This window comes from Danio rerio, chromosome 2 (genome assembly GCF_049306965.1).
Source record: "Danio rerio strain Tuebingen ecotype United States chromosome 2, GRCz12tu, whole genome shotgun sequence".
Lineage (NCBI taxonomy): Eukaryota > Metazoa > Chordata > Actinopteri > Cypriniformes > Danionidae > Danio > Danio rerio.
The window spans coordinates 30,862,482-30,879,485 of NC_133177.1; the positions used below are offsets into that span (position 1 = coordinate 30,862,482).

At 40.5% G+C, this 17,004-nt stretch overlaps 1 protein-coding gene across 1 annotated transcript in view; it reads left to right on the forward strand.

Moving 5' to 3' along the window:
- The window catches only part of zswim5 (zinc finger, SWIM-type containing 5), a 50,103-nt gene that overhangs the window by 31,081 nt on the left and 2,018 nt on the right, over positions 1 to 17,004 (forward strand). Inside the window, exons 2-12 of the mRNA NM_001144819.1 lie at positions 5,299 to 5,655; positions 6,988 to 7,136; positions 7,571 to 7,721; positions 8,865 to 9,041; positions 9,130 to 9,306; positions 10,222 to 10,368; positions 10,555 to 10,692; positions 11,831 to 12,088; positions 12,714 to 12,849; positions 16,067 to 16,224; positions 16,326 to 16,489. Of these exons, the coding sequence (NP_001138291.1) occupies positions 5,299 to 5,655; positions 6,988 to 7,136; positions 7,571 to 7,721; positions 8,865 to 9,041; positions 9,130 to 9,306; positions 10,222 to 10,368; positions 10,555 to 10,692; positions 11,831 to 12,088; positions 12,714 to 12,849; positions 16,067 to 16,224; positions 16,326 to 16,489 (2,012 nt within the window). The remainder of the gene's footprint in view (positions 1 to 5,298; positions 5,656 to 6,987; positions 7,137 to 7,570; positions 7,722 to 8,864; positions 9,042 to 9,129; positions 9,307 to 10,221; positions 10,369 to 10,554; positions 10,693 to 11,830; positions 12,089 to 12,713; positions 12,850 to 16,066; positions 16,225 to 16,325; positions 16,490 to 17,004) is intronic.

The window sequence follows — 17,004 nt, forward strand, 5'->3', positions numbered from 1 at the left end:
TGGGTTAATGGAGACTGCGTATTCCTCTCCAGGCCTTATCTGCGATTTCCATGGACGTCAAACCTGCTGCTCACTGCTAGCCCACTGAAAAGGCGCTGATTGAGCCCTGCGTGTCTCTTTCTTGAGGTTCACAATTCGGTGGATCAGAAATCAATTATGTGTGATCGTGACAAATGACTCGAGGGGGCTGCTGTTTGAGGGACATCACAAATGAATCAATCAAGCCTTTATCAGAGAAGATAGAAACCCCTGCGCACACTCTGAATGCGTGTGCCTGTGCATATGCATGTCTGTTGTGTGGAGATATATGGGTGGGGGGGAGCTAGGGTGGATGCTGATGCGGTGTTAACCATATTGCTGCTGGGACAGATGGAAGATGGAAAGGAGGGGAGGGGAAAGGCTGGAGGGGGAGGCTCCTGTTGGCCCAGTGCCTTCCGTACAGGACTCCGTTTGGCCTCCATGGCTGATTAGAGGTTAATGGTTTAAGAGTGTGTGGGGACTCTTTCCTGATTGGTCGAAGGCTCTTGAGTGGGTGTGTCCAGGGGTTGGCAGATGGCGTGGATAGAGTGAGGCTATGAGTAAATGAATGAACGAGGGGGACTTCTCTCCTGTTCCCCGATCAGTGGCCATTGCAGTGGCTTGAGCTCCCCTTATACACCTCCCTCCCCAACAGATGGCCATTGGAGCACAGTGGCTAAAATGACTCTGAGAGCCCAGGCTGGATGAGCGTGCATTAGTGGGCATCGCCAGCGGATTAATTATGACTGTTACACATACACAGAGAATCATAATGTGGCCCGGTGACTCTGTTGTGTCGCGATGCTACCGCAAAGCTTGGCGCCGAGATTAGAGTCGGACTAAAAGGGGTAGTTTCCTGGGAGAAAACTGCTCCATGTCATATGGAAGGTGACGCAGAAGCCTACGTTCCTTCCCCACAGATGAGTTTCCCATCTAATAATCCCAAACTGGAAAATGATACATTGCATTTTGATTATTCGATATATTGCGATATGAATACATTTTCACAAGGTGAGTTGAAAAACTAGAAAGAATTGATCATTTTAGATTGATTGGGATGATTCTGTAGGGGAGTGCATGACACATAACAAACCACCTTCAATCATAGATAAAGATATGTATGGAAAAATATGCTAATTAAATAAACAGTGCTTTATTGCTTTCTGAAGAGTCAAAATAATCCAATGTAAAATAATACTGCATAGTCCTCGTTTTGTGAACAATTCAATAAAATTATTGATTAATAATTTTTAATAACGTTTTAACATTTTAACCTTACGTTTTCTTCCGCCTGAATGCTTTTAAAACCTTCACACTGTCACAGACTATAAAAACACTTGCAAAATGAGAAATTATTTTCCAAACATTGCGTATAATTGCAATGCGGCTATTGCGAATGATCACATTGCGATATCTATGCTGAAACAATATATTGTGCAGCCGTAATATATGTACACTATTGTTAGGGTTTTTTTGCATCTCTTGGGAGGAAAGGAAACACATCTGTTTTCAGGGCTTTGCTGCCGTTGGAGTTAGGTTTGTTCCAGTTTCTTCTACTTTGGCATCTGTTTGAGTAACTCGCCTAGTTTCATTTGCTAGCAGTTTAAAGTATGCTTGCATAGGGTTTTGGTTAGTCTGTATTATTGTTATTCAAAATAGCATTTTGTGTTAATAAGGCTTTAAAACGATTTACACTGAAATATTTCCTGATATTTTACACCAAGGGTGATAACTATAATTTTAATGTTTATGCTATTATGTTGATGGACAATAAAATATTGGATGTTTGTGGCATTATCCTTAAATTCATTGTTCTTGGTGTGAACTTCTATACATTTTAGCAGACATCTGAATAAAATGATGAAATAATCTGTTGTGCATGGTACAGATACATTCAAGATTCTTTGTGTGGTCAGAATAACTGATATTATCTACAGCAGCGTCATTATTTCTTCTAGGCAATGTTGCATGGCTCATTTTGACTGACACCAACACTCCATCTGCTTATGACATCAATCCCTGTTCCATTTTCCAGCACAATTCATCTCTCTCTCTCTCTCTCTCTCTCTCTTTCTCTCTCTCTCTCTCTCCATCGCTTCCCTCTCACCCAGGTAGCAAGTTATCGCAGGGGTAGACTAGTATGTTTTTGCACCATGATAGAGGTTAGCTTGAAAAGAGCAGTTGAGAGAGGATGGTGGATCAGCATTCAGTCCTGCTTCTGAGCAACAAAAGGCCTGGTGGAGAGGGTGGGGGAGAGCCTGTGATATGAGAGAGAGAGAGAGAATAAAAAGACAAGGAGGGCTCTTCATGTCCATCAGTAGCAGATGCGTGCTCTCTCAAATGCAACCCGTCACATGAGCCTATAGGCTCATCTGCTTCTCTGTAACCCCACCGACAGACCACGTCATAGACACCAGTAATGGCCGATCCTAGCACTAGCCGCTCAGAAATCCACTGTCTGATGAGTTTGTAGTAATGGTGGTGCTGTTGTTCCAATATTGTTATAATAATTGTATACAGTTTACATTAGAAATAATAAAAAGAACGATAAAATAATGCTTTAAATTATTGTTGTTGTTGTTGTTGTTGTTGTTGTTGTTGTTGTTGTTGTTGTTGTTGTTGTTGTTGTTGTTGGTGGTGGTGGTGGTGGTGGTGGTGGTGGTGGTGGTGGTGTTATCAAGAATTTTAACAGACCATGGAATGAATGAATGAATGAATGAATGAATGAATGAACGAATAAATGAATGAATGAATGAATGAGTTTGTGTGTGTGTGTGTAGTAGGGCTCAATATTAATGAATACACCCCTTTTAAAAACAAGTAACGTTATTAATAATTATTATCAATTTCTCAGTAAATGTAGGATATTTTTTGGTGCAATTTTAAACCGAAGGGTTTTATTAATCTATTATATCTATTAAAGTAAGAATTTGGCCAATTCAAATAGGTCATTGCCAAAAGAAATTTCAAACTACAAAATTTCAACAATTTTATATTTTTAAAATGTTTTTAACATTTTAATTTAGGTGTACTAATTTAGCTCTAGTTTTGGTTTTGGTACTGATTGATATAATGTATAAATATATTATTGTAAAGCGTCCTATAGTAAATATTGTTTTAATGCTAAGCATATAGTACAGATTTTTCCCCCCCTTTTTTTGTTTGTTTAATTGACCTTTTTGATATAAACTGTTATGATAATATAGTGGGGGACTAGCAGCTGTAGAGAATAGAATGAAGGAATGGTTACAATGTTGTTATTTGCACTTCTCTCATTGGTCATCCCTCTGCATGAACAGATTCTGTCTGATAAAGGGTGATGCATAAGACGAGTGACATTAGACAGCACTGGACGGTAGAATGACTTCTCTTAAAAGCAGCTGAGAAGTGTACTTCTTTCAGCCACCATTAACACTCAGCATCATTGTAGGGAGGCTCGCTCAGCAGCTTTTGATACTGGGGTGGGATATGTACTTCATCTGACCAATGGGAAGCAGTCATTGGAAAGATCATGCAAAACTGATGCTGATAGCCAGTTGAAATTCAGGCCTGTTTAGTCTCAACTGTAGTTTCTTGCAGACCAAGATAAAACATGATCTGATAGTGCAAAGGTTCGCATGAAGGCACCCTTATTGCCCAGGGCATTTTTGAGATGTAAAACAATTCAATCTTTGCATACGTTGTGGTAGGCAAGGTGATCCATTGTTTGCCTTGCAAACCTGCTATGGTCCTAACTCGTATAATATTTTGGCCAAAGTAGCACGCCATACCTGGCGTTTTGCAAACAGGATCTTTTTTATGTATGTTCTTTGCATACTGACTCAGTCAATGTCTCAGAGGTGATCTTGCTTTGTAAGGGCAGACGACTGCAGCATGGTAAAATCGCAAAGTTTGATCATTCTTGCCTTAGCCCTAATATGAAAAATGAACCCTATAAATGCACCCCTTCCTTACAGTGTCCTGTGAATCTTTGTCTCTCTAACCAAATTCACTTTGAACTCCACATTGTGCCAAAAGTAATTTGCAACACATAGGGGCACTCCCTCTCTTTTTCTGTCTTTTATCAAAATGAAAACAGACATCACCATAAACTCCCCTTAATCAGATGGCTCTGTTGTGTTGGCTGTGCCTGAAAGGGTTTGGCAGTAAATTGGACGTCGGATTTCTTTTCTCCAAAATCTCGGGGCTGAGGAGGGGGCCGACTTCTCAGAAGAACTCGTCTGGAAAAGCCTTTTGTGGGATTTGGCAAGGGAACAGCCGGCTTTGCTCATGCTTATTAGGCACCCCTGTCGCACCAGCCGAACCCTAGAATTAATTGTGATGTGTGCGGTTGTCTGTCTCCCTGCATATGTGTGTATGTATGTGGGCACATGTAGAGACACCTCCTAGCTCTGGTACAGTTTGTTCTGGTCATGGAGGCTTTATTCGTCAGCTGGACACATTTCTGGGCATATGGGGTGGTAATGAAAGAGACTTGCCCTGCATGTTCCTGTTAACAGCCTGTTCCTTGAATCATTTCAGCTGTTGACTCGGAAAGTATACATGGGATCTCAATTCTGTCAATTGTAAGCTTGCATGGTGATTTGAGATTCAGATGATCTCTGTGAACCCTTGTAGTTCCTCTGGATTGTGACAAAAGACTCTATTGCAATGGTTTAGAGTGATACAGTAATTCTAGTCCCCCAACCCCCTTCCTTTGGCTTTCATCATTAATAATGTAGCAGTCAAAGTGAACAATGAGTCCTCCTATTGGCCACAAATACATGCATACATTCTTGCTTCCTTCATTTTTTTCTCTCCCTTCACTCTTCCATCAAGCTTTGTTGTGTTGAGTCTTTAGTATGTTGTCAAAAGTGGAAGCAAAGTCTTTCCATATTTGATATTTTTCATAATCAGTTGATCCAGGAAGATGTTTGAAAGAATATTTTCCCAGCCATTCTCCAATAAGGTGCTACTGTAGTATGATCTGGTTGGCATTTGGAGATGGATTGCACTTTGCAATCGGATAACATCTTGCATATCTTGCGGTTTGGTAACCATTAGTTACCCAACTAGTTTCTTGTACAGTCAAACAATCAGATACGGATTTGGTAGCAGCCTAATGTGCCTTTAAGCAGTCCTGGTTACCAATCTTGACTTTCAACCGCTAGATCAATTTACATTTACACAATCAGTATAAGAATTGTTTAAGACCAGTGAAAGAAAAAGTCAATGCTGTGCTACTCAAATAGCATCAAACGCCATTGTAAACTTTTCTCTCTGTTTTTTTTTCCTATGTAGGTTTTCACCTCAGTGGAACAGTTATGGAGCCGGCAACGCAATCCGAGCCAGAGACGACACACAAGGTGGCCATCAGCTTTGACCGTTGTAAGATCACATCAGTGACATGCGGCTGTGGAAACCGTGACATCTTCTATTGCGCACATGTGGTGGCGCTGTCCTTATACCGCATCCGCAAACCCGAGCAAGTCAAACTGCGGCTGCCCATCTCAGAGACACTCTTCCAGATGAACAGAGACCAGCTGCAAAAGCTGGTGCAGTATCTTATCACAGCCCACCACACAGAAGTGCTGCCCACCGCCCAAAAACTGGCAGATGAAATCCTGTCCTCCAATTCTGAGATCAACCAAGTACATGGTGAGCATCTGAAATATTGACCAAAACCTTTTTTCCATGATTCAATTTAGAGAAGCAAGGCAGGCTCACACTATGCAAAAATGTAAATTCCATCTCTTCCTGGTTGTTTGTCCATTGAGCCTCCGAAACCAGGAAGTCCATCCTCCTGCCCTTAGACCTTGTTTTGAATGGGATTGAAGGGGTCAAGCAGAAGGCCCTTATCAATGTTTAATCAGCGGCTATGCTTTGAATCCGGAATGTGCAGAATGTGTTAACCTGCCAAGATGTTGGATCAAAAGTGCAAAAGGCCACCTAGCCCGAGTCCTGCTTATACAAGGACACACACACCACCTTCTGTTTATAGCAGTTTGCACCTCACAAGCCCATTGCAACCATTATAAAGCCATTAAGTACACTAATAATTTACTGTTATGCTGAACGGGGTTACAGTCTACCACAATCTAAAGCATTAAAACAAGCTCTCTTATTTCAAAGCACTTAACATGCAGCACAGCTGGCTCCATAGATATCCTGTACATTTTGATACGCTCATAGTATATAATACCAATGCTTATGTCACACACTGATGATAATCTACTGTATGTAAGTTATTATTGCTCCCCTAAGTCAACCCAAGCCTTTTAAGAGCTAATCTCCCAACTCAAGATGGATCTTCTTATCATATAACACACGCCAAGGACAGGGAAACGTGCAAGCGATGCAGAATCAACCGTTCCGCTTCCATATATAGCGTGTATATATGTTTAATACCCACAGGGGCACCCAAAAGGGGCCAATAGTCAGATCAACTCTCTGTGCAGTCTGTATATGAAGCAGCTTCATGGTGTCTTTAAGTGGAATTCAATAGGGCTGAATGTGCTGATGTGTTTTGTTCTGAAATGGAGGGGAGGGGAGGTGTTGTAAACCTAAAGTGCATCGACATATTGGAAATACAGTAAGACCTTCCTCAGATAAAGTGATTGCCTCTAATGCATTTTGCCTTTCTCCCCTTTTTTTCATTTGGAAATCACAGCAACAGTGGGACGCAATCTTTTAAGAATTGAGCCTCGGTCGCTATGATTTGACTCGCATCAGTCAGTTTGTAATAGTGAAAAACATGGAGATTCTGTCTAAAGGAAGTGATATTATTGATTTCTCGTTGTGGTTTAGAGGTTCAGGAAGTGCTGTTTTTCAATGTGTTAATGTGGACACACATTTTTTTTTCTTCTGTCTATTGTTGACATGCAAAAGCTTATAACGCTAGCTGCTAACTCTGTTTTTCTACCGATAAATGATACTGGAAGTTTGATTGCTGAAAGTGTCCAACATTAACCAAGTGCATTTGTCTCTCAGGGGCTCCGGATCCCACAGCAGGAGCCAGTATTGATGATGAGAACTGCTGGCACCTGGATGAGGAACAAGTGAGGGAGCAGGTTAAGCAGTTCCTCTCTCAGGGAGGATACTATGGCTCAGGCAAGCAGCTCAACTCCATGTTTGCCAAGGTGAGGCACTCTCCATTTCTCTCTCTGTGAATGTGTGTGTGAGAGAATTGCGCGAAAGGTGCTATTATGGTGAATTATGGGCCCATGAAATCCTAGGAGGCCCATTTAAATCAATGTATTTTAATTAAATGTCAAGCTGCCTCTTATTTTCAATAGCCAGTGCAGTTCATTGCTTTACCTGTCTGCTATCCGAAGATGTGAAGGACTGCATTACAGCATCTGATATCAATGCTATATATTGTGCTCAAACACACACACAAGCATTCTGATCTTATAGTCTTCTCAGCTAGAACACTTGTGCGGTTTTCTATGCATCTTTTACTAATTACTTGCTTTCTTCTTTAAATGATGATGCTGATTTGTGCTTGTTACAGGTGCATATTAGACCTACGCTTGATGCAGGAGGTAAAATGAGAATTGTGTGTTTTGTGCAGGTGAGGGAAATGCTGAGGATGCGTGACTCAAACGGGGCACGGATGCTCACGCTAATAACGGAGCAGTTTATGGCTGATCCGCGTCTATCTTTATGGCGACAACAGGGCACAGGCATGACTGACAAATGCAGACAACTCTGGGATGAGCTTGGTGAGTCTTTTTAGCTTAACCTGTAGGGCACGTTCCTTGATCAACATCCTTGTTTTTCTGGAACAACACCGTTACCAGCTAATCAGAGTTCACTCTGGTTTTAGAGGTGCTAATAATTAGTTAGATGGTTTGTACTAGGTGTATTATCAACTACGCATGTTGATCCAGGAACATGTCCTGCTATGCTAGCTCTAGTTTTTCTGAGGTTAGCTCTATATTTGAATAGGGATGCATATCCCCATCCCACTTCTGTAGTTCTTCAGAATAGAATCTTAATCATTAGTGCTTACTCTTCTGGTTCAATATCCTTAGCCTTAAGCACATTTGTGCATGTGCACCGTCTGACCTGCTGCAGTTCAGTCAGGGCAAGTGGATCAGAGCACGACTGACTTAGTCTGCGGCGCATGCAGAGGACCGGCCGCCTGCCTCTATCGGGATGGCATGAAAGGGCCAGGATCAATGAGCTTTAAAGCTGCCTCCTATTGATCGGACCATTTAAAGAGGTTGATGAGAGCACATCCTGAAGAGGCTCATTTGAGAGCTGCGTTTCTTGCTTTCCTCTTCCTCAGAATTGGTTGTAGCTGTAAACAAGGCACACCTGCCGGGATGACCGTGCATTCTGATTTTGCAGGAGCAGGCGCATTATGACTGGGGTGTCTTATAAATGTGCAAGCCAGTTCAGTGTTTCGGTTGCAGGAGCCTGTTGATTGGCTGAAACCAAGCAATTTGGCCAATCAGGGTTGCATGTACATGACAGCAATGGAAAAAACGCAGGCCAGCCATCTGTTACCTAGATACAAAAAGGCATCGCACAGCCCTGCCAGTTACATGAGCCCACCAGACAACCCTACACCTGCCAAATTTCATATGCTCCCCAGTGCCAGTGTTTGACGTTGATGCTCTAGAGCCTCTTCTATTAAATGCACTGATTTTTCCATCTCCCAATTAGAACCAAATCAAAAGCTGCGCTCAAGACTAAACTGGTTAAAAAGTGCCTAAAAACCCAAAAAGTGTCATTCAGTACCTCCTCTTCTTTTCTCTTTTTATCCTTTTATGCTCATTTTACCTTTTTAGATTCTCTCTCACACTCTTTTATAAGCCACTCTTCAGTTATAAAGACGTCTGTATGCTGTGGGTTTGCAGGTGCACTGTGGGTGTGTATCGTGCTGAACCCACACTGTAAGAGCGAAGAGAAGAGCGGCTGGCTGAGACAGCTGAAGAAATGGGGAGACATGGACATCTGCCCTCTAGAGGACGGCAATTACGGCAGTGAGCTGCCCAACATCACAAATGCTCTGCCACAGAGCAACCTGGCTCAGGGTTAGCCTGTCTTCAGTTGATCTAAATGTGAAATTATTTATTTTTCTTGTTGTCTGTTACTCGGATAACCTTGCTTTACTTTTCATAGACTCACTGGCCCGGCCTAGAAGAACAGTGTTCACAAGAGCAATGGAGGCCTGTGACCTGCACTGGCAGGATAGTCACTTGCAGAGAATTATCAGTAGTGACTTTTACATGTCTCCGGCCTACCAGAGGGAAGGAGAGAGCCTGCTCTTCAACCCCCAGGGCTTGCCACTGTGGCTGGGTACGTATTTACATGCCATTTAAATTGTACTGAAAAACAATTCAGGATGGAGATTTCTAGCTGGCGAGCTTTTCCTAAATCAGACTTAACCATAACTCACTCTTTGGTAATAGAGAAATCTACACCAAAGCGACATGGAGGAACCATATAAGTCTTAGGTCTCAAACTTATTTGAGTTTGAGATCATTGAATGAAATAATCTATCCAGCTGATGAATGCTAAAAGCATCCCGAGGCATATGATATAAAAGCAGCATGTGCATGCAACAAGCTAAGCATGGGACGATAACCGGTTTCAAGATTTACCGCGGTTTGGAAAAGTCAAGGTTTTAAAACCGGCAGAATTTTCTGATATACCATTCTTGCGGTATATGTACAGTTTTTTTAATAGGTTTTTTTTGCACAAATTTTATTTAGTTTTTAAGGCAACAGTATCTTCAGCAGAAATGGACCCTCCATATCAAAAGCTACTGTTACTAAATATTTTAAATGTATCTTAAAATGTAATATTTTGTGTTCAATAGAGGAAAAGTTGTTGTCTTTTTGAACCTAGACATTTAAAACTATTATGTTTTAGGGTGGTACAATACAGTGATACTGTGAAAGCGTGATATTTTTATTCAAGGTCATCATACTGTCACAATCTTATACCGGCCCATGCCTACAACAAACAATGTTTTTGTGTCATGTGGATGCTAATGTATTTCTTATTTTTTTGTAAATTGGCCTCAAGTCTATGAGGAAACGTCACTTTCAGTAAGACTGTGTGTTCCTGCTGTGTTGTAATCAGTCTGATTTCACTTCTCTATGAGCCGAGACCTAAATTAAGCTGCTAATATTAAAGTTTGGTCTGAAGCTTGCGACTTGAGCAGAGCTCCTTTATGTTTATAGATTGCCATATGACTTTTTTTTGCAGATCACGTGCCTACAGCATGCGCCAGGGTGGATGCTTTGCGTTCCCATGGTTACCCCAGAGAAGCCTTGCGACTGGCTGTTGCCATTATCAACACCCTCCGACTCCAACAGCAGCGGCAATTAGACATATACAAGCATCAGAAGAAAGGTTTGCATTGCAATACAACAAACCAAATGCTGACAAACGATTCATTACATGATGCATACAAAGAAACTAAATGCATTTCTTTCAGGGTTACTTTAGAAATGTTCATGTGTTCTTTTTCTTGTTTTGATGATAACGGAAGCATTGACGTCCTGCTTTATATGTTAATATCTTTCATCCTGTCCTCAGAGCTGCTGCAAAGGGGAATGACGAACACCACCAATCTGGAGGGCTGGGTGGGTCACCCCCTCGACCCCATTGGCTGCCTTTTTGCCACTCTCACGGAGACGTGTCGAGTAGAGGATGACAATACCATGGATACCGGAGGTACACAATTATAGGCTGTCATTGGTCTTCTGTCCTTTTACGACACTCCGAGGCGCCTTGGGCATTATTCGGTTTTTCGCTCAGCAACTGGCCTGTGTCTTTGAGTGTTTCATTCAGTCTGCTGGAGCCCCATCTCTTCGCTCTTTACAATTGCCCTCCTTTTCTGAGCAGTGTTAAGGGGTGCTATTGTATCAGAAAGGTCATTCTGCCCACTCGGTGGTGTAAAACGTATAAAATCAATCAGCATTTGCATTCCATACATCCCTCCCAGCTCAAGCCAATGGAAAGTGTTGGCCATTGTATTCCTGTAGTGAGGAACCCACAGAGAGGCATTGTCTGCCTGAATAATACTGGCAAATGGTACTGTGACTTGGAAGAGTTTGTGCATTTCTGTGCGCTTGTCCCGTTGTAGAGCTCCCCTTTTGGTTACCACACTGTAGCAGTCGTGTTGGGTTGTGTGTGTCTGTTGTGCATTACACTGTATGTTTGTATGTGTGCTAGAGAGCATAGCTCTTTGTTTGACTCTGTTGCACAGTTGGAAACATCTGGCATGTGCTGGGATGGGGGCGGACTCTCAGTTCTATCCAATCAGAATGTCCGAAGGTCAGGATCTTAGCTTAGCGGGACTAGCAACAGCAGCTGTAGTGGCGGCAGCAGTGTGGAAAGCCAAAACAATGCTCTCTCTAACCCCTCTGCTTTACTACTTGGGCAGTTTACTGTAAACCAAAAATGACTGGATAGTCTAACTTGGTTAAATTGCTTTGTGTGGGTTTTTATTATGATGCTTGTGAGATTCCAGTAGAGATGTCATAGCGAGATGCTTGTGAACCCATTGATTTCTGCGTCCTGCTCACTGTACAAACAGGATTGGTCAACAGGATAATTTGCAAGGGAGGGATTTAAGTGAGCTGGTGTTTAGGGTCTAAATTCTTAGCAAACAGATGGTGTTTTTCCTCGGCTTTTATCCAAACATCCTTAGACATTCATGCTGCTGCCTTAGTTTGTGGTGTTTATCTATACAAAATTGTAACTAGTTATGTATTTTATTATTTTTTTAATTAAATGACTATTAACATAATCACAGAGAAAAAGGCTTTAAATTGACATTAACAAACAATGCTTTGTGTTTGTGTAATAGACTCTGGTGAGCCAAAGCCTCCAGTGTACCAGCATGTACCAGTGTGGGGATGTCCAGACGGAGGAGAGTCGTACCTGGCACTGGCTCTAGAGGTTGCGTTGATGGGCATGGGGCAGCAGCGACTGATGCCCGAAGGCCTGTATGCCCAGGACAAGGTGTGCCGGAATGAGGAGCAGATTGTGGCCAAGCTGCAGGAGATGGAACTGGATGACGTATTGGTGCAGACACTTCGCAAACAAGCTATCCTCCTTTTGGAAGGTACAAACACTCTTTGTTCTCAATATCACATTTACTTTTCAACCTTTTGCTCTTGTCGTCACTCTGTAGGCACTCTTCTCCCAGTGTGGAGCCGTTCCTCCCCTCACAGCTCTCTTGCTTTTCCCACAACCTTTTCCCCCATGTGGATCTCTGTCTACTTTTATCTTTTCCTCCTCCCAATCTCTAGCCTGAATATATATGTGTGTGTGTGTGTGTGTGTGTGTGTGTGTGTGTGTGTGTGTGTGAGAGAGAGAGAGAGAGCTCTGCCTGTAAAAAGATCTGCAGGCTGGCCTCTGCAGTGTCCCCAACTCCCTTCCCCAAAACAGGCCACCCTGCATCTGAGCCTCCCACTGACACGCGGTGTAACCTTAGAGCAGACATCTGCGCTGCTACTAGGGAGGACAGACTCTGTCAAAGCCCATGAGGCCTTGCCGCCTGTTTGCCTTCTCATCGTCCTCCCCAGCCGTCCCAGCGATACTCTCCACTCAGATTTCTCTCTCACTTGCTGTGCGCGGCCTCACTGACTCACCAGTCTCCTGTCCATCAAGCTGGACTCACGTCTGCAATCTGATATGATGGACAGCTCAGTTCTGATGTGCTCTTCTTTTTGTCTCTGCATATCCAGGTGGTCCCTTCAGTGGTTTGGGGGAGGTCATCCACAGAGAAAGCGTTCCCATGCACACATTTGCCAAGTACCTGTTCACCGCCCTGTTGCCACATGACGCAGACCTGGCGTATAAACTGGGCCTTCGTGCAATGAGGTGAGCCTCAACATCCAGTGTTTATCCCCGTTTCTAAATATGCTCAGCTCTGTGATATGTAATTTATAGTATTATATACAGTGTTAGTATTGTATACCCACAGGTTTGAAATATACTTGCGGTGGTGGCGGGATTGAAACACAGCTTTTACTGGTTAACTATATGCAACAAACAAAACATTTTGATTTTAACACTATCTTTATTATTATTTGTTTTGAACTTTTTCTTTTTAATGGGTTCAAGTAAAAAGAAAGACTGAATTCAATAAAAAATAAAAAAACATTCACTATTTCTTTTTTGCTATTTCTCTTATAAACACAAATCATTTTAGGTTTATAAAATATTTAATATCAACATCATTAAATGAATAAAATATACAGCAAATGAGAAATAAATGACAGAGAGAGGGAATAAAAACAGAATGGCTGCATCTGAAATCACATACTTCCATACTATATAGTGTGCTAAAATCAGTATGCGAGCTGAGTGGTATGTCTGAATTTATGGAATTCGAAAAACAGTATGTAAGAATTACCTGGATGAGATTCTGAAGTGGCATCGGCTGGATGCTACGCTATTCCATGGTGTCCCCGAGAGAGAATTCATGAATGGGAGTGAAGCAATGCAACTCATGTGGGTAGGTCATGTCAACATGACAAAATGGCGGATGTAGTAAGTCTGAGTTCTGTATATACTGCTCGCATTCATACTTTTATAGAATGTTCTTTTCTTATGGCTGAGTAGTTAGTTCAAATTCAAATGCAGTACTTACTGAGTAGTAGGCGGTTTCAGAAGCAGCCTGTATCTCTAAAAATTATAATAATTACAAGAATAAAACATGTAGATTATTTAAATAAGACAAATGAGTTGATTACTCATTTCTAATGGTGTGCAAATATTCTGCAGCCAATTTAGGTGTAATTTCGTCCTCAGTATTTAGCAAAGTTTTTCTGAGTCGTTTAAAGAATGAATTATTTAATGTCTCTCTCATGCCTGAGCGCATAAAATTAATGACAGCTTAGAAAACAAAAGCAAAACCCAATCCTGACATTTTAGTAGATTTAGAAACCCTGACCAGATGCAATAAGGTGCGGGTCTCTGTGGATCTGCAGGGCATGCGAGAAGATTTTCCACTGCTTAATTGCTCACGGATGTTTGTTTATATTGGGCGGATACAAAAAAAAATGTGTAAAAGGATGACAATAATAGTAAAACAAATGTGTAACAAAATATACTTGGGCAGCCATTAATATACAGTTGAAGTCAGAATTATTACTATTTTGTTTTTTCAAATATTTCCCAAATGATGTTAAAAACGTTTTTAAATTCAAATTTCTAAATTATTAGCCCCTTTAAGCAATTTTTTGATAGTCTAGAGAACAAATCATCATTATATGACGACTTGCCTAATTACCCTAACCTTCCTAGTTCACCTAACAAACCAATTTAAGCCTTTAAATGTCACTTTAAGCTGTAAAGAAGTGTCTTGAAAAATATCTAGTAAAATATTATGATCACACTTTACAATAAGGCTCATTAGTTAATGTTATGTAATGCATTTACTAACATGAACAAACAATGAACAATACATTTACTACAGTATTTGTTCATGTTATTAAACTTTAGTTAATGAAAATACAGTAGTTCATTTTTAGTTCATGTTAACTCATGGTGCATTAACTAATGTTAATAAGCACAGACTTGAATGTTAATAATGCATTATTAAATGTTCAATTAGGATTAATAAATGCTAAACAAGTGTTGTTCATGATTAGTTCATGTTAGTAAATGCATTAAATAATGAACCTTATTGTAAAGTGTTACCATTATTATTTACTGTTATCATGGCAAAGATAAAATAAATCGGTTATTAAAAAGGTGTTATTAAAACTGTTATGTCTAGATTTTTTTTTTTTTTAATTTCCGCTAAACAGTAATTGAGGGAAAAATAAATAGGGGGCTAATAGGGGGGATTTTTTTAAAATTTCCCAATTAATTTGTAAAAAAGCAGAAAAATTTTCACCGAATGTCTGATAATATTTTTTCTTCTGGAGAAAGTCTTATTTGTTTTATTTCGGCTAAAATAAAAGCAGTATTTAATTTTTTAAAAGCCATTTTAGTATCAAAATTATTAGCCCCTTTAAGCAATTTTTTTTTCCAATAGTGTACAGAACAAACCATCGTTATACAATAACATGACTAATTACCCTAATCTGCCTAGTTAACCTAATTAACCTAGTTAAGCCCTTAAATGTCTCTTTAAACTGTATATAAGTGTCTTGAAAATATCTAGTCAAATATTATTTACTGTCATCATGGTAAAGATCAAGATGAATCAGTTATTAGAAATGAGTTATTAATATTATGTTTGGAAATGTGGTGAATAAAATATTCTTTCTATTAAACAGAAATTGGGGAAACAATATACAGGGGGGCGAATAATTCAGGGGGTTTAATAAGTCTTCAACTGTATATTGGTATATAATATTATATTGAGCCATACAATGTTTGGTTATTGAAACATAAGACATATGATGATATGGTTCTCAAGCAACATTTATTATTGTCACTGTTGAACACATCATAAGGTCTTCATTGTCACTTATGATTGAAGCATCTCTGCTGAATGAAACATTTTTCAACAATAACAACAAAATAGTTTGAACAGTAACACTCCAAAAAAAGAAATATATCTTCTGTTCATAAACCCATCATGCAACAACTTCCCATGGAGTGTTGCACTATTTTTTTAGCCATTTTTAATGATAATTTAGAAATATGCTTATTGTTTTCAGCTTTAATTATAGAGCTCAGTTCTTCACAATGATGTGTGAGTTGTGTTCTCTGGCCTCAGCCATATAAAGCCTCCGTGGGACCTTATTACTGTATATCTGCACTGAGGCATCATTATCCGAGTCTAGCTCATCACAGTGCTCACTAATACACAATCAATAACATTGCTCCCTCTGCGCATCTTCTGTGAGTCTCAGCTACTGTGGGCTAATATGTTCACTCAGACAGGAGCAGCAGAGCGGAGAGCGTTTTTTTTTTTCTAATCACTAGCCATCAGACAGAACTAGCTGAAACCAGAGCAAGTGTGTAGAATAAACCCTCTGTATTCTACAAATCATGTCTGGGTAAATTAATAGTAAATAGCAATAGAAAAATTGTGGTATATTTAGTTTTTCTGAAAAACTAATCGAGTACTATCTTCCAGGCTTCCAGTGCTTGAATCTACGGCTCCCTCGGGTGATGTCAGTCACCCTCACCATGGCATCTCTATAGTGCCCAGCAGATACCCCCGCTGGTTCACTCTGGGCCACCTGGAGTCTCAGCAGTGTGAACTGGCCTCCACCATGCTTACTGCTGCTAAGGGTGAGTGCTATATTCAATCGGTCACATGCGAAGTTCACTTTAAACAGACTTTTATGTGTTGTGCCCGTGTTTAACTTCAAGGCGTCTGTGTTGTTTCTTAGGTGACATGTTGAGGTTGCGGACTGTTTTAGAGGCCATTCAAAAGCACATCCACTCCTCTTCGCTCATCTTCAAATTGGCTCAGGATGCCTTTAAAATTGCAACACCCGCTGATAACCCTCCGGACATCACGCTGCTTAATGTAGCTCTGGAGCTTGGCCTACAGGTAAGTGAATGCTTATTATGGATATTTATTGTAAGTTTGTTTTATTATCTCCCACCAACTTTGGCAAAAACATGGTTAAAAAATCCTATCATGTTTTTTCAATGAGCCCACATACTTTTGCATATAGACCCTTGGTCTGGTGGTCCGGTGTTTACACGTGCCCTTATTATTAATATTATGTATGCTACTGTTAAATGTTCAAATGCATTTTATTTTAAAGAAGTGTCGTATGCTCCAGTATAGTACATGTAATATATTATACAGGACATACATTATACAGGAATTGACATAAACTTTTTGATCTCCAGCCTCTGTTGCTTGTAGATTTCCAATATTACTAGCCAATCGCCTTTTTCACTAACCACAATTTTGCTATTGGGAAAACATGTTTTATGTGCATAAATTTGACTTTGACTTGCTAAAATGACTTGATTTAGATTTTGTGTTATGTCCACATGCCCCTTATTCATTTTACTTTTTGTGTGTTGTGTATGAGCTTGCTCAATGTGCATTAG